Source organism: Xiphophorus couchianus, chromosome 24, assembly GCF_001444195.1.
Source record: "Xiphophorus couchianus chromosome 24, X_couchianus-1.0, whole genome shotgun sequence".
Classification (NCBI taxonomy): Eukaryota; Metazoa; Chordata; class Actinopteri; order Cyprinodontiformes; family Poeciliidae; genus Xiphophorus; species Xiphophorus couchianus.
Window position 1 is genome coordinate 5,628,635 of NC_040251.1, and position 21,997 is coordinate 5,650,631.

The 21,997-nt window shown below is 49.4% G+C and overlaps 1 protein-coding gene across 6 annotated transcripts; it reads right to left on the reverse strand.

Moving 5' to 3' along the window:
• Positions 1 to 329: 329 nt before the first annotated feature.
• Positions 330 to 21,688, reverse strand: magixa (MAGI family member, X-linked a). 6 transcript variants are annotated; one of them, XM_028010808.1, is made up of 22 exons: positions 21,460 to 21,684; positions 16,567 to 16,653; positions 15,728 to 15,779; positions 15,411 to 15,654; positions 15,112 to 15,228; positions 14,755 to 14,874; positions 13,875 to 14,048; positions 13,640 to 13,805; positions 12,858 to 12,928; positions 12,245 to 12,412; positions 11,864 to 12,030; positions 11,578 to 11,668; positions 11,275 to 11,446; positions 10,134 to 10,737; positions 9,739 to 9,805; positions 9,466 to 9,648; positions 9,133 to 9,384; positions 5,173 to 5,361; positions 3,160 to 3,230; positions 2,612 to 2,758; positions 2,395 to 2,533; positions 330 to 1,513 (listed from the first exon to the last, which is right to left on the reverse strand). In XM_028010808.1, exons 3-22 carry the CDS (start codon positions 15,767 to 15,769, stop codon positions 996 to 998), a joined length of 3,702 nt encoding a protein of 1,233 aa, XP_027866609.1. In that variant the 5' UTR covers positions 15,770 to 15,779; positions 16,567 to 16,653; positions 21,460 to 21,684; the 3' UTR covers positions 330 to 995. The 6 variants fall into 6 exon arrangements, with proteins under 6 accessions (XP_027866609.1, XP_027866605.1, XP_027866606.1 ...); XM_028010810.1 differs by adding an exon at positions 1,675 to 1,762 and having other exon boundaries at positions 1,365 to 1,513; positions 13,640 to 14,048; positions 21,460 to 21,688; XM_028010804.1 differs by having other exon boundaries at positions 13,640 to 14,048; positions 21,460 to 21,686.
• Positions 21,689 to 21,997: the final 309 nt, after the last annotated feature.

Sequence of the window (21,997 nt, forward strand, 5' to 3'; positions counted from 1 at the left end):
TTTGGTCCGCCGTAATTATTTCTGTGGCCCTCTGGACTCCAAATTTTGAAAAAGATCTTCCTAATAAGAGTTGTGTGTAAAAATGTTATCAATCAAATCAGTTTCAGATTACATCAACAATCAAAAGATGCTGAATATTATCTCATTTTAATGAGATTAAAAGCTAATGTTTCAGCAACCTGTTAGCTGGCAGCTTTACCTTTACATTCTGCTGCTGCTGGCCCTTTAAAGATGTTGTTGCCATGGTAGCAGACCGTTCAGAGTGGTCTTTAAAGCTACAGTCACTGAGCAGCAGCAGGATTTAACCATTTAATAACAGACACATTGCAGAATGTTTCCTTGGACTTTATTTGATAGAAAAGCTGTGTGTGTGAGTGGGCGTGGCCAGTGGGCATCATGGAGGAGCATGGCGGACAGACAACAGGAAACAAACGAGGCACTTGTTCTGATCCGGAGCTGCACGTCATCCTGTCGCTACGGTTGCTATGGTGACGCTGGAGAACAGCTGGACCTGACATCAGTGTGTGTGTGTGTGTGTGTGGTTATGGCTCTGTTAAATCATTAGTTTCTCTTTACAAGCAAGCAGATTCTTTTCATCTCTAATATCAATAATATATCAGATATCAATAATCATGTCAGGATCATTTACACGTTACAAAAATAAAAAATAATTCCGGTTGTATTCACATGCTGACATACGGCCACCAGGGGGCGCCGCCATTTGCATACAGACTGGAGGAACTTCAACCAAACATGCAGCAGGCCCAGTTGCCACGGTAACCACAGTACAAGGCGGAGACGTGTAGTCAGAGTATTGAGAATGAGGCATGATGGTTAATGAGGTGTGGCTCCGTCAGCAGGAGGCGGGGCTTCTCTCAGCGGCCAATCACAGAAGCCCTTATGAAGCATAAACATCACTGCTGGCCAATCAGAGAAAGCCCGTCTGCTAAGTCCCGCCCACTCCGACTGCAGCCAATCAGAACCTGGGTCAGCCGTCATGAGAGATCCTGCCCACTCCCCGACTCCCTCCTCCAGTCAGATCGCTCCGTAGGAACCATGCTGGCTGCTGATTGGCTGACCTCCAAGAAGCTGGCTGGCAATTGGCTGTCAGACGGAGGCCCGGCATCGCTCATGGGCCTGAGGAAGGAGAACACCGTCTGCGGAGCTGCAGCAGAGCTCCCATGATGCTTTGCGTGGCTGACGGTGTGGCTCCGCCCCCTCAGCGCCTCTTCTGGCAGCAGGGAGTCACAGGGGAAGCTCCTGCTCCTCCTCCCCTCTCTTACCGCCTGACTCTTCATCTCCTCCTCTTCTTCCCTTCTCCGCCTCATCTTCCTCCTCTCCTCCTCAGCCTCCTCCTCCACCAGGTCCAGGTCCAGGTCAGGAGCTCCTGCAACTCCGGCCCTCCTCCCCCCACCGCCTCCTCTCGTCCGCCTGCCAAGGGAAGCTGTTGCCATGGTGACGGACTCCTGCTCCTGTGAGGAGGAAGAGGAGGGGGGGACTTCTTCCTCACGGCCTGATGGAGTAAACAGAACAACGTTCAGAACCAAAACCAGCTTGAAGAGAAACATGTGACCTGATCACATGACTGAGGCTGGACTCCATGATGATGATGATGATGATGCTGAGGAAGAGATGGAAGGATGAAGACAGGAAGGAGGAAGCCGAGCTACAAACCGCGAGTTCTCGGTTCGTCCAATCACGTAGAAGCAGGGCTCGCCCTGCCTGGAGTTGGTCATACAGAGAGAGAGGCTGGAGAGCTCCACTGAGGGCGAGGGAGAGGAGGAAGAGGAGGAGAATAATACTGTTAGCTCAGGATCAGGAGCTAATGACCCTGTTAAACATGAGCTAACGGGCTAATGACCCTGTTAAACATGAGCTAACGGGCTAATGACCCTGTTAAACATGAGTTAACAGGCTAATGACCCTGTTAAACATGAGCTAACGGGCTAATGACCCTGTTAAACATGAGCTAACGGGCTAATGACCCTGTTAAACATGAGTTAACAGGCTAGTGAGAACTGAAGTCATAAAAACATAGAAGCCATTAGATTATCTTTTCATGATTGGGTAAAACTCGGAGGTACTTGATTCCTGGTTCTGATTCTATTCAACACAAGCATGTCTGCAGTATCCAGACAAGAACCAAGTGAATCAGAACCACTGGACCCAAATACAGGGGTCCCAGAAGAGGAGTTGCAATTCCTCCTCTTCCTCTTCCTGACTGGATCCAACAGATTTAAACAGAACAAACATCCAGTAAACGCCAGAAGAAGAAGAAGACCGTGCCATGCCTGCGATCTCCAGAGTGGCCACTAGGTAGCAGCAGACGGCAGAACCGCATCGGCAGGCAGACAGGTGAGCCTCACCTGTCCGCCTCAGAGTCTGGAGTCTCACCATAATCTGGGACGTATCCGTTGCCTTTCTTCAGAACCAGGTGGATCCGGTTTCCTCCTCTGCGGATCTGCTCCACCGCCTGACTGTGGGTCATTCCCGCCGTGCTGCCGCCGTTGATCTCCACCAGCTGGTCCGACACCTGCAGGACACAGGTACACACACCTGTGTGTAATAGTGTGTGTTACAATGTGTTGGCGTGTGTGTGTGTGTGTGTTACCTGTATCTTGGAGCTCCTCTGTGCCGGCCCCCCGTCCATCAGCCCCAGCACGTACAGCCCCATGTTGTACTCGCTGCCGCCCCGCAGAGAGAAGCCGAAGCCGGTGGGCCCTCGCTCCAGATCCACGCTGTAGAACCGGGTCTCGTCCTGCAACAGAACCACAGAGGTTCAGAAGACGTTCACAGGTCGTCAGCTTCTCCTGTCCTGACCTCTGAACTAGTCTTATCTACGCACCTGGCCACGCCCCTCTGGCTCCGCCCACTTTAACAGGATGTTTCTAAATGTGTCAGAGGGGCGGAGCTTAGCTTGTTGCCAGGGACGGAGTTAAGCATTCAGACATTTTCTCTGGGTCTGTTTTTTTTTATTTTTTCTGGTGTTCTGCCATATTTATTGATCTGAAACAGGAAGGAAGGCGGCGACTCATTTCCTGCCAGGCGGATTGGAACCACCTGCGGGTCACATTTTAAGTTTCACTCCTAAATCCCTGCAGGTCTTACTGAAACATTTTCAGACTGAACTCAGCTGAAAATCAGAGAAATAACTGTGACCTTTGACCTCCCTCTGGGCCCTTTGACCAGCCGTCTGTCCGTGTCGTAGTCGGTGCCGTCGGAGGACGACTCTGTGGAGGAGAAGGAGACTGTTCCAATAACCAATTAACCAATTAATCACATGATCAATGAAAACAATCTCAACAAATCATCATTTAGGTGATTTTATGGTTTTTTTTGGATGATAACGTTTTCAGTCGGCTGCTCTGCAGATTTGGTTACTTTATAATTCATTTTATTTTTGTTGTTTTGTTTATTCTGGATCTTCAAAATGTTTTCAGTGATAAATGTTCATTAGGATGTTATTAATCTTTGAGAAAGTGTTCCAGTTTTATTCATCAGCATCAAATCACCAGGAAATCATCCAAAACATCAAAATTATTGTTTATCGCCATAACTTCCCATTCAAGCCTGGAGGGCCGCCAGGCTTTACTTGTGCCCCACCAGGCTAAGCATAGCTAATAAGTCTTTTTAAAAGTCTTAAACTCTTTTGCATTTTTTCACTTTATCATCAGTGAGAATTCTTTACTATATTACTATATTCTTACTGATAGTGTTTGTGATTTTCTTTATTCTTATCCAATGTTCTGTAAGTTTTACTCAGTTCAACTACCTCTACTACCTTCAACTAATTCATATATCAAAACGTTCTGCTTTTTCTGGAGATTTCTGCTATATGTTTTGCTAAACTTCACTATTGTATTTTTTGAAATATTTGTGCTTTTGTGGAAATTTCAGCCCCATTGAAATACATCGAAATTCTACAAAATTCCACAAAATTCTGGTAAAATGTTCTACTTTTTCACAGCTAACTATTTCTGCCTACTTCAACCTAGAAACTCCATTCAACTTTTAAACAAGTCACCAGATTTTAAACTATATTCAAATGTCTCGGCTCTCAGATATCTCTCTCGGTTTTTCCACAGTTGTGATTTAAGTTTCATGCAGATGTTTGATGTCTCTAACTGCTGTCAGCTGTTAAAGTCTAAACTCTAGTAAACATATTTGAACTTTTCATGTTTTTGACAAACAAAATGATGCTGTTCATACATATTAAAATATACAGGAATAACTTATGCATTAAAACGTAGCATGTCTACTTTAAGGAACTATTACTGTCATTGCTACAGGTCTTACTGTTTTCTGTCAAACTCCTCTGGAGTAAAGACATGTCACACCTTCTCCTAGTCCTTCAGTGTATTTCTCTGTTTGCTCCGTTTCTATCTGTGTGTCAGCATTCTGCTTGTCTACCATTCTCTATATGCCTTACTGGTTTTACTGGTTTTGCTGTCTACAAAGGTCTTTTGCAAACTTTAATTTTAGCAATTCATATGTCAAAATGTTCGGCTTCTTTTCCCACTTTATTTCATTTACGGTACTGTTTTATTTTCACCTTTTTCAACTATTTCAGGTTTTATACGAATTTCTGCTTCTGCTAATTTATGGTATTTCGTTTGATATGTTTTAGTTTTCAGATTTTTCTAATATTTCAGGTTTTTATGGTTTGTTCAGCAATTTTTCTAGATTTTTATTATTTTTATTCTTCTCCTACTTTATACTTTGTGCTATTTTCACCATTCAACTTTTATACTATTCACTTTGCTCTCCTAATGCCGGCTATATCTCTTGGTGTTCATAACCTTCGTACTTTTGATATTCAGCTTTTTATGAAGTTTTCATCCCCTAGAAATGGGGGCAACAGCTCCACCCTGTGGCAGGATTGAGGATTACAATATAAAATGTGTTTCACGGTTCATGTCTCAGGTCGGCTTCAAACGCTTCTGCCATTTTCACCAGAAACATTCAGCATTGAGCATTTTCATAGGAAATCCACACTTTAGTTATCAAGTGATATTCTCAAATTTCCTGTCAACTTTCAACTCAAAAACACGACGAGCCGCTGGACGGACGACGCCGAGCGCCCGACCACCGGGCCCAGCAAGCTTTCTGATGAAACCTTGAGTTACCATGACAACCACAGACTGTGTGTGTGTGTGTGTGTGTGTGTCGTACTGGGGGCCACGCTCAGCCTCAGCGTGTTCCCGGCCCTCCTCAGGATCTGGGCCAGGTCCCGGTGCTGCAGCGCGGCGACCGGTCTTCCCTCCACCGCCTCCAGCTGGTCTCCGGGTCGGATCTGGCCGCTGCGCGCCGCCGGGCTGCCGCGCCGCACCGTGACGAAGCGGTGTGACATCAGGGAGGACGCTGCGGAGACAGGGGGCGGGGTCAGAGGTCAAAATGAGACAGAGCTGTGACAGAGAGCTGCAGATGAATTATTGAGGCGCGTCGAGTTCGCTCGGCTGAACACGCCACGCAGCGCCACAGGAAGTTTCACTACAACGAATCCAGGCTGACGCTCAGAACTGGACCGGGCCGCACCAGGACCAGGACTAGGATCCACTTTTACCCAGCTACATTATGTTAGGCTAAGCTAAATGAAGATAAATGCAGGGAAGATAAAATAAACTACAGTGATAAAAAAACATTAAAAAACAAAGTGTTGCTAATGCTAATGCTAACTACGCTAAAAGATAAGGTAAGTTAGGATAAGACAAGGTTAACAAAATAAGCAAAGCTAAACTAAATTAATTCACTTGGATGATCTAATGAACTGAGCTAAGCTAAGGCAGGTTTAGCTAATAAACAAGACTAACTTCAGCTACGCTAAGCTGTGCTACATTTTAAGATGTGCTAAGGCAAAGCTAAGCTAAAGCAGGATAGCCCAAATCAAATCAGGCTAGCTAACAGTTTATTCATTTTCTATTCCAGAAAGAGATGAAGATGTCAGCCGGTCGGTGCTTCTGTCACTAAAACCGTTTCAGGAAACAGTTCAGGTCGGGGTGAAAGCGACTTCCTGCCGACTCCATGAGGAGCGGGGTCAAAGGTCAGGATGAGGAGCTGTTAAAATCTGCAGGTCTATGAACCTGAGATGCAGAAATATTTCAGACCAGAAGTTTAAGAAGACAAATTCTTCGCTCTCGACTCGTCCGCCATTACCGTTTCCATAGGAACGCTCCGCTAGCAGAAAATCACAGGAAAGTTTTGTGGAAGAAAGAAATATCCAGACGGTTTAAGTTCCTCAGGCTGACATGAAAACTTCAGTCACATTAATCAGAACAGAACCAGCAATAAAACATCCATCAGAACCAGAACCATCAGGACCCAGTGACCCTTCAGGGGTCCGCGACCCCCATTTTGAGAAACACGGACCTCGCAGGACCGAATCTGACCAGCAGATGGAGCCTGATAGTCCATAGGACAGAACCCAGCAGAACCTCCTTCAGGTCCAGTCAGTCCGGTGCTGCCTGAGGGAGGAAACAGGAAGTATGCGTTTCCCCCGGCAACGCAACCCGACTCCATCATCATACGATCTTGGCCGGTTCCTGCAGGACATGAAATGGTTCCGGAGGATACAAACAGCTGATGGGCCCGGACCAACAGAACCAGGCGGCTGGAGGTTCTGCAGTATCAGGGCCTCCTTCCTGCCTCCTGACGTACCACCTGGGGGCCCAGAACCGCCATTCCATCCGCAGACCCCTCCTGCTCTCAGAACCACCAGAACCGGTTCTGTTTGCTGCAGCCATGATGAAGCAAACGTAAAGTTTCTGTTCTGGTCCTGATGAGCAGCAGCTGAACACACCCACACACTCACCCACCCACACACACACCCACCCATTCGCGTGTTTCTGGTCCGACTGTAAAACTGATGTGCAGTGATGGAGCTGGGCGTCAGTTCATTTCTACTTTCAATGATTTGATGCTGGAAAAGAAGAAGAAAGCTGTTAGCCTATCACAGTGGTTCCCAAAGTGTGGGGGGAGGCGCCCCCTAGTGGGGCCGCAGTGTCATTACAACGGGGGTGAGAGAAACAGTATGAATGAATGAAAAAAAACAAACAGTTACACAAAAGTGTTTGACTGTAAAGATTGTTTTCTAGTTTGTTTTGTTGCAACCTGAAGTGTGAAATAAAGTTCAGTGGAATCTGAAAACTACCGTATTTTCCACACTATAAGTTGCACCTAAAAACCTTCAATAAGCCGACAGTGCGCCTTATAACCAACTGCGCCTTATAACCAACTGCGCCTTATAACCAACTGCGCCTTATAACCAACTGCGCCTTATAACCAACTGCGCCTTATAACCAACTGCGCCTTATAACCAACTGCGCCTTATAACCAACTGCGCCTTATAACCAACTGCGCCTTATAACCAACTGCGCCTTATAACCAACTGCGCCTTATATATGGACCAATATTGAGCCACAACTGGTCTCACAACTACGGTAAGCAGCCGCCGACTTCATTTTCCCCGTAGAAGAAGAAGCGCAGCCAGCGGTGCAGGCTGGGTTTTGTGTAAAGACCCCAAAATGGCTCCTATTAAGAGACGAGCTGACGACGCAGAGTTTAAGCTCCAGGCGATCAGTGACGCAGTAGAAACACGGGAACAGAGCAGCAGCCAGAGAATTTAACATGAACCAATCAATGGTTATAGTGGAAGTGGAGGAAGCAACAGCTGTTTATTCATTTTGGGAATGAAGGGAGTTTTCAGGACGCTGGTTTGTAATCTATTAATAAAGTTTGACTGACCTATCAGACTGTTTTGTTGACATTCCCTTTAGCGCAGCTCCATCTAGTGGATGCATAACGTAACCGCAGCCTCTACTGTAGCGGCTATTCTATGCGCCTTATATATAAAAAAAGTTTTAAAATGGGCCATTCATTGAAGGTGAGCCTTATAGTGCGGAAAATACGGTAATTGTGTGTTTAGGTTTATGTCTGGTTGAACGATGTGACCAGTTGATTCTTTGTCTTTTTTGGGGGGATTTTATTGTAATCCATAGGGGGCCAGAAAATCTTTGGGAACCACTGGCCTATCAGAAGCTATGCTAGCCTAAAATAGCATCTCAATGCTAACATGTGGCAGCTAATGCTAATGCTAGCACAGTCCATATTTCTAAAGAAACTCCATGAATGATCAGAGAAACTCTGGAAAGATGAGCGATAGAAAACCAGCGAGAGCTGGAGGACAGATTAATAACTAGAAACATCTTTCATGTTCATCTCATTTATTCAATAGTTTGAAATGTTGCTGATTTTGTTGCTAAACGCGATTAATGAATTACAGACTCTCAGATTAACTCCAATAAATCTGTTAATCTGCCACCAGTTCTGTAGAACCCGCCCTGCAGGCCCAGATTGTCCAACATGGACACCATCCTGCAGGACAAACCTGGTGGTTGTCTCACTACAGCTGAAAGTTAGAGCCCAGCAGAACCAATCAGAACCACTCTGCAGCTGATCCAAAGCTTGACCGCTGCCCAGTCCTCCCAGTCCCCACCGTCCTGCAGCAGAACTCACGCCTGGTGTCCCTGATGGTTCTCAGTGCTGACTGGATCCAGTCCAACATGGTCCAAAGTCCAGAGTCAGAACCACAGCAGCGAGGCGTCCAGCCTGTCGCTGCGGCTCCAGCGGTGGGCGAGTCACAGCAGACAGAGAGAAGCAGGCGGAGGGGGCGGGGCCTCGGTGGAGGGGGCGGAGCTCCGATTGTTCTGTCTGTGATGCGTTCAGGTGCTGTTCTCAGCGTGGGACGCCTCACTGATCAGCAGTTTGGACCGGTTCTGCTGATCCTGTGGTGACACCGCCCCCTGCTGGCTCAGGTCGGATCCTACATGGTCCTGATGACCGGCGGTACCAACCGGACCAGACCGGGCTTATCGAATCTTTCTCCAGGAACTGGTTCGAATCTGAGGCCAACTGAATTTTAAAGGACCAGAACAGAACCAGAACAGAACCAGACGGCTTTGCTGGTTCTGTTTGATTTTAATCCCATTTTTTTCTATTTATTTTGTTTTAGTTGTAGATTTTATTCTGTTTCTCTCCAACCTCCAGAGAAAGCAGCCATTTGTAAAAGTTTTGAACAGGACCAGAATCGGTCCAGAGCCAGAACCAGCCGATGACATCAGCAATGACATCACTCACCTCCGCTCACTTCCTGGGAGGCGATGACGAACCCGAAGCCTTCGCCCGGCCGCCTCCTCAGCTCCACTTCCACCATCTTGGCTCCGACTCTTCCATCTTTGGCTCCTCCACTCCGGACAGGACCGCCGCCGTCCTCCACGCCCTGCAGGTCACGGGGCTCCAAGGTCAACGTCACGGGAACCGAGTCCAGGAAGCTGGTGCTCTGGATGAGGGAGGAGACAGGCGGGCCGATGGCGGTCTGAGCAGGAGAACCTGAGGAGGAAAAGGAGTAGCAGTGAGGAATTGAGGAATCAGTCAGTCTCTCTCCCCAGCAGAAGGTGGGGGAGGGGCTACCTTGGTGGGTCCCTGCAGGTGCCTCCAGGCCCAAACCGGCCTGGCTGAGAGGAGGCACTCCACCCAGGGGGGCATCAGTGGACGGCAGGTCAGCGGAGGGGGGAGAGGAGGGCGTGGTCAGGACGTGAGGGGAGGAGAGAGGCTTGTAGAGGTTAGGGGTCACGAGAGGAGAGGAGATGGGACCTGGAGGACAGAGACATCTAACTGGTTCAACTGGTGTTCCAGGATGAATCACAGTGAAACACCAGACCTTGAGTGATCTGATCATCCTACCTCCTCCTCGCTGCACAAGCAGCACCACCTCCCCCTGCTTGGTGTGTTCCTGCAGGACTCTCTGCACCTGCAGACAAAACATGGCTGCTAACATGGCTACTAATATCACTGCTAACATGGCTGCTAACATGACTGCTAATATCACTGTTAACATGGCCGCTAACATGGCTGCTAACATCACTGCTAACATGGCTGCTAACATCACCGCTAACATGGCTGCTAATTGCATGTCTTTGTGACTTGTTGTGACCCCTCCACAGCTCTCCTCGTCTTCAGCTCCTCTTCAGAACCTGCAGCTTCAGGAATTTCAGGTTGGATCATTTTATGAATCTCAGGTTTGGTGCAGGAGGTTCTGTGTGTGACCTTAGCTGCTAGTCGCTGTGTCCATGTCTCACCTGAGTGAAGCTGAGGCTCTGCACGTCGGCTCCGTTGATCTTCATCACCACGTCTCCGGCCTGCAGCGAGGGACACTGCCTCCGGTCCCAAACCCGCCTCACCACCGCCTGTTGGCCTCCCTGACCTCCCGCCGTCACGCTGAACCCCAGGCCACCGATCTCGCTGTGACCCAGAGCCACCGGGACCAGTTCTCCTCGAAGCGGTGACCCCTCCGACCCCAGAGGTAGCACCAGACCTGCGGGCCCCCTGGAGGACGACGGGGTCAGCGCGTGGTTCGCCGGACAGCCGTTGAAGCCGCAAGGGGGAACGTCTCTGGGCGGCGGCGCAGCGAGGGAAGTCTGAGACTTCTGTTGGCGCTGAGCGGGAGCAGAAGGAGGAGCGGAGGAGGAGGCGGGGTCGCTGCTGCTAGCGCTGAAGTCCTGGAGAAGACCCAAATCAATCTGGGTGAGGGGCAGCTTGGACAACACGTGGGAGGACGAGGAGACGTTGGGGAGAGTGGATGTGGACAGGTCGCTCTCTGAAGACTTGGAGCTCTGGTGCAGGAGGAGTGAGGAAGAGGAGAGGGCGGGGAGCGTGCTGCTGTTGTAGCGAATCAGAGAAGACCTGTGAGAAAGAGTAGGAGGAGCAAGAAGAACGGAGAGAACAAACACAACAAAGTCAACAATGCTAAAACCAGTTTACTGTCAGCTGAACACCAGGGAGAAACTTATATGGAAGCTACACAAGGTTAGCAGTAATTCATTAAAACTACTAATGTCAAAGACGCTAATGCTAAATAAGACTAATGCTAACACTGTTAGTGCTTATGTTTTAGGATTGCTAACCCTGATAAAACTAAATGTTGCTTATAGTAAACAAAGCCAACACTGACGCTTAACACTATTTGTGCTAGTAATGCTAAAACTAGCATTGGCATATTGCTAACGTCTGAAACTGCTAATAAGGTTGTAAACGCAAACACCTGACATTGTGTCACATTAAATTGTTAAAGCTAACATTGCACAAACATTTACAAATATCAACATTGCTAATACTACTATCATTAAACACTGCTAATGCTAACAAAGCTAATAACAGCACCAAAAACACATGACACTGCTATTTTCTAGTACAGCTACCAATGCTAACGCTAGCTCTGACCTTCGAGTTCCACTGTTTGATTGACCGCCATCAGAGTCGCTGTGACTGGGTGGAGTCCTGTCTGTGGAGGGAGGGGGGACCTGCGACGCCTCCGAGGACGTGGGGGTCGGAGGTCCAGCCAGGCCATTTGTCATTGGCTGAGTTGCATAAGAGGGCGGGGTTCGTGCTGGACCTGGAGATGATGACAACTTTTTAGAGCTGACCGCTCTGAATACGAACATACACAGATCCTTCCAACATCATCCTCATGTTTTTAACCCAGTTGAGGTGTTTGATCAGTTCTTTGGAAGAACCAGAACTGACCTGCCGTGCTGCCGTTGGCGTCCAGCGTCCGGCTGAAGGTGAGCTGCGTCAGGCCTCTGCTCTGGCTGGAGGAATCGCTGGGAGTCTGAGGCTGCACAGCAGAAAAAACATTACACTGCAGAAACCAAACAGACCCTGAACACACCATTCTACATGATGTCCACATGGTGCATTCAGGAACTGATTGTTGTTTATAAATGATAAACATAAACAATGAATGATTTTTGCTGCAGATGAATCGTCGAGGTCTCTGGTGTGCAAGCAAAGCGGGTTGCGGCAATATCACCTCCAGGTTCTGTTTGGGACAGCCGTCCGGGTTGTAGAGCATGGGGTATCCTCTCCTCAGAACCACATCCACGCTCTGACCCATCGGCACCGCCTTCAGCATCTCCACCACCTCCTTGTGGGAGCGGCCCAGCACACAGCAGTCATTGATGTAGACCAAGATGTCCGCTGCAGAACCACGACACAGAAAAGGGTCGGTTCAGTGGTAGACGTTCTTATCGGTTCTGAATGGACCTTCCTAAACAAAAGCTTCATTAATCTACCCTGAACCTGCTGCAGGTTTCCTGTTAACACACCTGGATGCTGCAAGTTGCTGCTGGGCAGAATTTCTGTCTCTGAAACCAGACTGCCTTCCTGTCCTTGTACCTGGTCACACAATTACCTGTACTGAGAGTGGGCGGTCCTCCAGGTGTGACACTGTACACCTGCAGAAACTCCTGAGGGCGACTTCCTCCGACGATGTTGAAGCCGAAACCTCGAGGACCTTTGGAGAGCCGGGTGTGGATGGAGTAACCTCTCAGAAGGCTCGGCTGGTCCGTGAACTCTGGAACTGTCAGCAACAGGAAGTTTAGCTCCAGACAGGAAGCGAAGCTCCAGACAGGAAGCTTAGCTAAACAGGAAGTTTAGCTCCAGACAGGAAGCTTAGCTAAACAGGAAGTTTAGCTCCAGACAGGAAGCTTAGCTAAACAGGAAGTTTAGCTCCAGACAGGAAGCTTAGCTAAACAGGAAGTTTAGCTCCAGACAGGGAGCTTAGCTACAGAGAGGAAGCTTAGCTACAGACAGGAAGTTTAGCTCCAGACAGGAAGCGAAGCTACAGACAGGAAGTTTAGCTAAACAGGAAGCTTAGCTACAGAGAGGAAGCGAAGCTACAGAGAGGAAGCGAAGCTACAGAGAGGAAGTTTAGCTACAAGCTACTAGTTTGCATTAAGTTTATATTTATAGCAGAGCTTATTGCTCCACATGCTGAATGAAAAATAAAGAATGATGATGGCTACGTTCTGTGGCGGACGTCGACTCTTTGTTCTGCGTTCGAGGATCCACCCAACTGGTCGTCTTTGAGACGTGACTGAAAAACAGAAAAACATCTTCGTCATCTATGACATCATCATCAGCATCATCTTCATCATGTTTGATGCTAAACCTGTAATCTAGACCTGAATATGAATCACCATAAAGTCGTTTCGTTATTGGCTCGTTGCAGTGAGCTACGAGACGGTGTTGTGTGATTCTGCATGTGCAGTAGACGTGGCCGTATGGGCAGTTACCCAGGGCGGCATCGATTTGTGGGGCGCACATGATCAGCTGATTAACTGTAGAAGCTAACGGTCATTAGGGTCAGCTTCAACTGCTTTAATCTGGATGTGGTTCCTGCTTTCTCTCTTTAAACTTTTTGGGTTTTTTGGAGAAACATCTAAAACAAGATGGCGCTGCAGCAACAAAACTAGCTCAAACGTCTAACTGGTTCCTACTGGTTCCTACCGATGAGTGGGGTTGTTGCCCCCTACTGGCTGAGGAATGGTTGTGAGTGGGCAGGCCCGCATCCAGGTCCAGCAGCAGCCATGTTGGCTCCATTAATGAACCAGACTAGGTTCAGGTAATTGGTTTATTGATTATTGATTGGGCCCTGCGACAGACTGGCGACCTGTCCAGGGTGTACCCCGCCTCCCGCCTGGAACGTAGCTGGAGATGGGCACCAGCAACCCTCCCGACCCCATTAGGGACAAGGGTGAACAGAAAATGGATGGATGGATGGATGGATTATTGATTGGTTTCTTACTTGATGTAGTATGGCTCTCCTGAGTCGCTGTAGGCCAGCTCCCAGTTCTCAGGAAGTGGAGCTCCTCCTCTTCCTCTTCCTCTGGCTCCATTCTCCATTTCCTCCCGACTCCCGACTGTCGAGTCCCACGATTGGCTGAGCGGCAGCGCCGTGGGCGGGGCCGAGCCTGCGGAGAGCGGCCCAGTTACGACCCGACCTGGCCTACGGCGGTGGGCGGAGCTTGGCGGCGCCCTACTTGACGGCGCGCCATCATCCTCGCTGTTGTCTCCTTCCTCCACGGCTTTCTCCAGGTTGCTCAGAGACTTGCTCCGGGTCCGGAAGTTCCTCAGCAGGTTGCGATGTTCCTGGTACGTGATTGGAGGGCTCTCTGGTCCGATGTGGACAGGGCGGGGCGTTCCGTAGTAGTTCCCTGTGATTGGACAAAAACAAGGCGGGGTCAGGCGTTTGGCTCCACTACGTTGCATCATCGTCCTGTTTCTGACGCGTTTTATTGGTAGAAGAAGGAAGTCGTTCCTCTCCTCTGTCGCCTCATTCTTGTTCAGGATTCCTGCTGAGGCAGCGACTGAGTGAAAGTGGCTAGCTCCTTAGCTTCCACTTAATCCTAATCTGCTCCGCCTGGTCAGACCCTGATTACTGAGGACAGGTCAGAGGTCAGAATGTAACTGAACTGAAGTCAGGGTTGCAGTGACAGTAACTGGATCTGAATGGTTCTGAAATCTGAACCGGACCTGCCGGGTCAGAAGGTCATTCTTCTAGTCCTGAAGGTTGGGAACACTGGGATGCTCACAGCGCCCCCTAACTGCAGCTGGAAGAAAATCAGCTCAGTGGCTCCTGGTGGTTGTTTCTATTTCAGTTCTTTAATCCCTTCAGATTAATATACAGCGGTGGTGATTCTAATGTACCTTTGTGTGTGTGAGTGTGTGTGGGTGTAAGTGCGTGTGTGTGTGTTTGGCTCTGTCAGGTTTTGTTCTGCAGGTTTCCAGGATTAGAGACTAAATCCTCATATTGTTTTCGTTCGCAGGAAGAAAGAAATCCAGCTGCAGCAGTGCTACATGCTACCTGCCTTCTTAAAGGGCCGGTACACCGGTTTCCCTACCCGTGGTTGGTTTCCGTACCTTTGAACTTGCCGCTCTCCAGAAGCGCTCCGGACTCCTCCAGAGAGAAGAACTCCTCGATGGACACAAAGTTGTAGTCCACACCTGAGATCTCGCCGTCCCGCGGCTGCCGGGTCGTACCTGCCGGGAGGTCATCAGTGAGATAGGTAGCTCAGCTGTTGTCATGGTGATCACAGTCACTGACAGATGTTCACTGCGTGTAAAAAACTTTAATTTGAAAGAGGTCTCACTCTGTCTGATTTTCATGAAATCTTTATAATCTGAGCGGCTTCACATTCTATGACATCAGATTAAATCTGAGTTACATCAGCACAGAATTTAACAGGTGTGCTTAGTGTGTGTCCAGGTGTGTCTTACACGGCACAGCGCGCAGGTACAAGTTCTCCCTGATGAGCTGCTGCAGCTGACTGTCCATGGAACCCGGAGTGAAACACTTGCTGAGGTACAACCTGAGGTCTTTACACAGAGACGAACCTGACAACCAGACAGGAAGTGATGTCACAGTGATGTCACACATGTGTCCTTACAGTTATTCCTGCTCAGATGTCGAAGCGACTCAGGAACAATAGAGACAGAGTTCTTTTGTTTGGAGCTGGTAAACACCGTGCATGCTTTAACTGGTTTAACTGGGCTGGACCAGAACATCATCATCTCACCTGGGAACACAGTCTTGATTCTGATTGGATGAGGACAGGAGTTCAGGACTCCTCGGACATCGCCCAGCGTCATCCCCAACACTGGCGTCCCCCCGATCTCCAGGATGATGTCACCCACCGTGGCCCCGCCCCCAGGGGCGGCGGTGACAAAGGGAAACTCTCCATAATCAGCTCCGCCTCCGACGGCCAGACCCAGCTCTCCAGAGCCGGCGCCGGCGCCCAGCGGAACGAAGCTCTCCTGGACCTGCACACAGGAAACCGGAGCTCAGGAACAGGAAGTCTGGAGGCTGAGCGCGGGGTCAAAGGTCAGGCCGTACCTTGGAGCGCCAGTGGAGCTTCTTGACCGTGGCTTTAGACATGGCCACTGAGCTGCGGACAGAGGGAACAGCTGGTTACTGAGCATGCTCAGTACAGACCTGAGAGAGACCTGGTCAGAACCCGTCATATTTAAAGCTGCTGACCTTTGACCCCTCCATCAGTTTGCAGCTCATTAACAGACCGAACAAAAGGGAACCGGTTCTCCAGGTTTCCACTGATCCAACAGAACCGACCCGGTTGGAAACCAGTCCATGTTCTTCCAGAACCATGGAGAGACCAACAGGCTGATGAACAGAACCTGAACCAGAACCAAACCAGAACCTTAACAAGAACCTGAACCAAACCAGAACCAGAACCAGAACCAGAACCAAACCAAACCAGAAACAGAACCAGAACCTGAACCAGAACCAAAAAAGAACCAGAACCAAACCAGAACCAGAACCTGCAGAACATTTGGTAAAAGGCACTGAGGCAGCACCTGTCTGCCTAGCAGGCGGTTCTGGTTCTGGTACTGGTTCTGCAATTTGTCCAGATCCTCAGCATGTTGCAGTAAAGCAGCTTCTCTGTTAGCGCAGCAGCTAACTGAATGTTTCACTGAAACCAGAACCTGACCGGGTCCAGATGTTCCATCCACTTCGCTCCGCTAGCAGTAAATCGTAAACACATAGTTAGCAAAAGCTAATGCTAACCTGCTAAGCCATTGGTTAGCATTAATAATAATAATTATCTGCCAGCGCCTTTCAAACCCCAGAACCTTTTAAACATTAAAAACACAAAGTAAACAGTAAAAATGGCTGCAAGACACAAAACCACAAAATAACGGCACAGTTAGAAGAACCTGAACAGACGAGCTTTGAGTCGACGTTCCGGATGTCAGGAGGAGCAGCGTTCCTTTTCCCCTCGCTGCTGAGACGGACAACAGGCTCTGAGGATGAGGAAGAGGAAGAACGAAGGTGAACGGGTGGCGATGAGCAGCAGGTCAGACCGATAAGGAGGGGAAAGGTTATGAACTGAATGGAAACAGGATTTAAAGTGAAGTTGCTGTAAAATGCAGTGATGTGGTGAAATGAGGCCAGCAGAAACTGGAACCAGTAGAAGTTTATAGACAGATTTATGAGGCAGAGCAACCAGGAGGGAAATACAGGAATCAATGAGAGAAATGACCAGAATATGGAGGCAGAGAGCAGAGAGGGGGAAATATTACAGAGGTGGAAATGAGCAGATAAATGATATTATTATTAATGGGAGGAAAGAGAGATCTGTTAAGAATGACACGTTTAACCTGAGGAGAGACCAGGGAACCGTCCATGATGAGGGAAAAGTTGTTGACTTCAGATAGTGTAGATTTAGTGCCAATGAGTAGAAACTTGGCTATTTTGTTTAATTTGAGGAAGTTTGATGCAAACCAGTATTTTAATTCATCTAAACAGGAAGTGGGAGAGGAAGAATCTGTGGGTGTCGTCGGCAAAACAGTGGAAGTGGATGTTACATTTATGGAAGATATTGCCAAGGGGAAGGAGGCCGATGATGAAGAGAAGGAGTCCCAGGACGGAGACCTGAGGAACACCTGAGACCACGGAGGATAGATGGGATTTAAATGATTAAAGTTGGATGAACTGAGTGTGACCAGAGAGGTGCGACTGAAACCGAGCGAGGGGCGTGTGTGTGTTTCATGTTCTTAAAGGAGACGAACCGGGCTGTCTTTGTTTTTTAGGTTTTTTTCCCCCTCAAGGCGTCTTTTTGTGGCTCTAGTGTCCCTTTTTTCAAAGTAGACTGACAGGAAAGGGGGAAGGAGAGGAGGGAAGACATGCGGTAAATGTCGTCGGGTCCGGGAGTCGAACCCGCGACGTCCGCGTCGAGGATACGTTTTGCCTGAATGTGGGTCGCGCTAACCCCTCCACCACCACGGCACGCCCAGGCTGTCTTTGTTAATGAAACACACAGTGAAATATTAAAGGATAAGAAAAAGTGGTCAGAAAAGGAGAGTTCATCAGCCTGACAGTCAACAGCATGAATCCAGAACAACAAGTCCAGTCCAAGGTATGTCCTTTAAAATGAGTGGAAAAATCAGCAAACTGTCTGAAACCAGAATTGTCCAGGCAGGACAAAAGTCATTGGTAAGTGGGAGGCTGGGGTTGTCAATATGAATATTAAAATCTCCCAATAAAATAACATTAGGGGAAAAAGCAACAAATGGGTAGGGAAGGCAGAGAAGTCATTTAAAAAGTCCTTGTGAGGCTTTTGAGGGTGATAAACTGGAGCAAAGATGGCAGGAGTTGGTCCAGAGAGTTTACAGCCGTTAACTTCAGGCACACTTTCCAGTTCTGACGGTGAATTACTGCGAGACCCCCAGAGCCGCAGCGTTGAGAGATGCAAACGAAGCCAGCTGCAGTGGAGTCGTCAAGGTGTGAGAAACCCACAGGTTGTTGCCAAGTTTCAGCCAAACAGAGAAAGTCAAGCTTACGGTCAGTGAGGAGATTCTGGATGAGATGCCCTTTGTTCTCGAGAGAACAGATGTCGAGCAGACCGAAGCTGACGAAGGTGAAGTCGGAAGGGATGTTAGCTGACCTGGGTAGGCTAGCTAGCATGTTGCGATCTGCGGTCCGGGTAGCTTTCCTGGCAGGTCGACGGTTGTTGGTCCAGATGGAATGGATGGGTTTTGACCATCCAGACCCACGGTGGATGTACCTCCGGCGGGGGACGAAAGCAACGTCCGGATGGAGGCGCAGCATCACCGCCAGATGATTGGGCAAGTGCCAACGGAGTCAAAGAAGCTCATTGGACGAGTTTTGTAAGACACCTGACAGGTTCAATGAGGAGAGGCAGGAGAGTCCATAGGAGCAAAATCCAGATGTAAAAATGATTGACCCACATCAAGGAGCGAAAGAGTCAGTGAAAGATATGAGAACAATTGGCGTTGACAGGTTAGCCAATACATACAGTCCAGCTCCCCACTGACAGGTAACCAGTATGAGACTGGGAACACAGTCACAGAGAAAACCAGAAACAGGAACGGTTGGCAATCGCAAAACAATAAAAAAACAACAAAAGTACGCCAACAAGCAGCGGCAGCAAAAACGCGGCAGCGTCCAGAAGCAGCCAATGAAACAGTGTAGCAGAAGCTAATGCTAACCAATGGCTGGTCTGAGCTCTCAGTTCCTGATTCTGCTGCTTCCTTAAAGTCGTATGAACAGAAAATCATCTGAGGAGACATGAAGGCCATCCAAGTCATGAAAATGAAATGAAGACAGCCACCTCAAAAACGGCAGCCATCTTGAAAAATGTCCGTCATTCTGAAAATCAAGTGGGAAATATGGAAAACATTCAGCCTGAGGGGTTAGTATGCTAATGCTAAAGCTCAAAGAGTTTTACAATAATTTGCTGCACTGTGTGTGTGTGTGTGTGTGTGAGTATATGGAGGGGGGGTTCTCCCCATAAACGGAGGATTAGCTTCGTCTTCGTCTTCCTGAGAGGAACTGAGACGTTTTATTCTGGGATCCTGACAGCATGGACGAGCTTCCTGTTTGGGAGCAGATAGTCGATGTGCGAGCAGCAGATGGTGGCGACCAGCATGAGCCCAACACACACACACACACACACACACACACACTGCATTAAATATGGATGAGCATATGTGAAGAAAGTCAGTGAGGAAACAAGCAGCGGCGGTCACATTCAGCAACGTTCCCAACAGACGGAGCCACAGAGACAGGAAGTGGAATCATCTCACTTCCTGTGGTCTGAAGCTCTGAGCTGGAACCGAGACCAGAGCAGAACCGGGTTTAATGGGGTTGGAGGTTCTGTTGCTCGGTTACAGGTATGAGCCAATCAAATGGCAGAGTTTCAACCTCCAGACGTGGTGAGGAAGACTTCCTGGGGGTCAGAGGTCAGACAGGAGAACAGAGAGGGTTGAGGAACTCTGACTCTCTCTCTGACCTCTGACCTGCTGGGATTTGAACTTACAACCTCAGGTCCCCAGAGAAGCTCTGAAATGAAGAGGCTCCTGAGAGCTGCCAGAGGTCAAAGGTCAGAGCAGAATTCCTGAGGATTGAGTTAGTTCTGGAGGTCAAAGGAGCCCCGACCCGGTACCAGGCGTGCCTAATAAACTGGCCGTTTCAGTTAGCGAAACGATCCGACCAGAGGAGGAAGAGGAGGAAGAGGAGGAGCAATTTGTGTGTGTGTGTGCGCTGCTACCTCTGGAGAAGTCTGCCCTCGGTGTGTGTCGGTGTGTGTCGGTGTGTATTCGGCCGTCGTGTCGGTTCTGTCTCTTCCTGTTCCACTTTCTCTCTCTGTGTCTCTCGCCCAGAGATAAGGAGGTCAAAGGTCACCACACGAACGGGACCAGCACGAACTCGCCTGCCTCTGATTGGCTCATTCATGAACGACTCATGACTTCATCAGAGGGGAGGGGGTGGGGTCAGGGGTCAGATGGACCTGAGCCGGATCCGGGAAGGATCTGGAGTTATGGATCCGCTCCTCTGGACCTGCAACCCGTTTGGACCATCAGAACCGGTCCGCCTGCAGGAGGTGCTGGTGAGAGCGGGTCCAGTCGGTCCAGTTGGTCCAGCGGGTCGGCGCTGGGACCTCTTTAGCTCCGTGGTTCTGTCCAACTCAGTTCTGGTCTGGTTCTTCTGAGGTGCTTTCAGAACCAGAACCGACCTGGCATCATTAATGTTCTGGAGGAGAACCAGAGAACCATTGACTTCCCCTGGTACCGGAACCAGACCGGAACAGATCAGAACCAGCGGTAGAACCTGGTCTGCTCTCAGCACTTCCTGCTGGGAGTTGTAGTTTTTTAGATCAGAGATCTGTAGTCCTGCTGACGGCTGTTCGGATCAGAACCACTGGTTCTGTCATCGAGATGTTTCCATTTCAGAACCCAAACTAACCCGGTTCTGATCAGGCAGCAGAACCTCTGTCACTGCAGATGGTTCTGATGATCCAAAATGTTTCTGCTCCATCAGAACCGATCCAGGCCAGGTCAACACACTGGTAACCATGGCAACGGCACAAAGGAAAAACCTGCCCGGTCGAACAGAACCAGAACCAGGTCCAGGTCCAGTAACCTGTTCAAGTGCCTTAAATCCTCAATCTGAACATGTAATCTGGTTTTACTAAAACAGAACAGGAAGTTCTCCTGTTGCTCAATCCCAGTCTATTCCCAGTCTAATCCCAGTCTATTCCCAGTCTAATCCCAGTCTAGCAGGTGAAAGTCTTGCTGACCAATCAGAGGAGGAAGTTCAGACTCAGCTGATCGACGGGGGACGGGGATCTGGTCAGGTGATCCTGTTGGATCTGTTGCCATGGGTTACCTGAGCAGGTGTTTGTCACGTGACCGGAGCTCAGGCGAGTTCAGCTGCTGCCTGTGAACCGGGAAGCACCGTGACACCTGAACGCACCACCTCCTCTTCCTCTCATTCATCACCGCAGACAAAGAGATAATCCAGCTGCCGCACGGACTCCATGGAAACACGCGCACGCGCTTCTCACACTGCTGTCCCTCCACGCCGGCCCGCGCGCGCACGCGCACGGCGCTGCTGCTGGAGGAGGTGACCGACCCTCCGCTGCCCCTCAGCCCGGGCTGCGGGCTGCATGTGTCGGATGGAAATCTGCTGACGGAGCCGTTTCCTCGTGCACGAGAGCCAGCAGAAAAACGGCAGCGGGCGCGCGCCCGCGCCTCGCGGTGAATAAACAAACAGTAAATAAACAAACAAACAAAGCGGCTCGTTACCTTCATAATGCTGCCGCGTGCGGTCCGGATGCGCGTGCCTCTTCCTCTGCTGCTGCCGCGCGCTGGTGCTGCGGCGTGCATGCGCATGCGCCAGCGTGCACGCCTGACTGTGCGTAATTGTCCACTGCAGGTAAAAAAAAATGCAAAGCGTTGAAAGGTGGAAGACCACACACACGCATGCGCACCTTCTGCTCTGCGTGTAGATGGCTTTTTCCCCCGAAGCGCTCGTGCGTGCGCGTGCGCGCGAGCAGCCTGCAGCTTTTACAGCAGCAGCTTTACTACTGACAGATAGTGCGTGTGGCGCGGAGCCCCGCCTCCAGGGGGCGGGGCTGCGCGACGAGGAGGGGGAGGAGGGTCCTCAGGGTGACGTCACCGGAGACCGGATCAGCTGGAGGAACGTGGGTATGGCAAGCCGTAAGGAGCAAATATCGTCTGCAGCTGCAGAGATCAGATGTAATAATTCTGCTTAATAAGACAGAATGCTGCATTTTAAACAAATCTTTGATATGAATAAAGTCACAACTTTGAACCAACTATT

What these genes read in the sequence shown, in the direction of transcription:
- magixa (XM_028010806.1), bottom strand. Translation starts at nt 15,769, where the DNA reads ATGTCTAAAGCCACGGTCAAGAAGCTCCACTGGCGCTCCAAG. An exon ending in GTACCTGCGCGCTGTGCCGT is followed by an intron (nt 14,875 to 15,111) that starts GTAAGACACACC and finishes ACCTCCCGGCAG; the next exon opens with GTACGACCCGGCAGCCGCGG. An exon ending in ACCGCCCACTCTCAGTACAG is followed by an intron (nt 12,031 to 12,244) that starts GTAATTGTGTGA and finishes GTGGTTCTGCAG; the next exon opens with CGGACATCTTGGTCTACATC.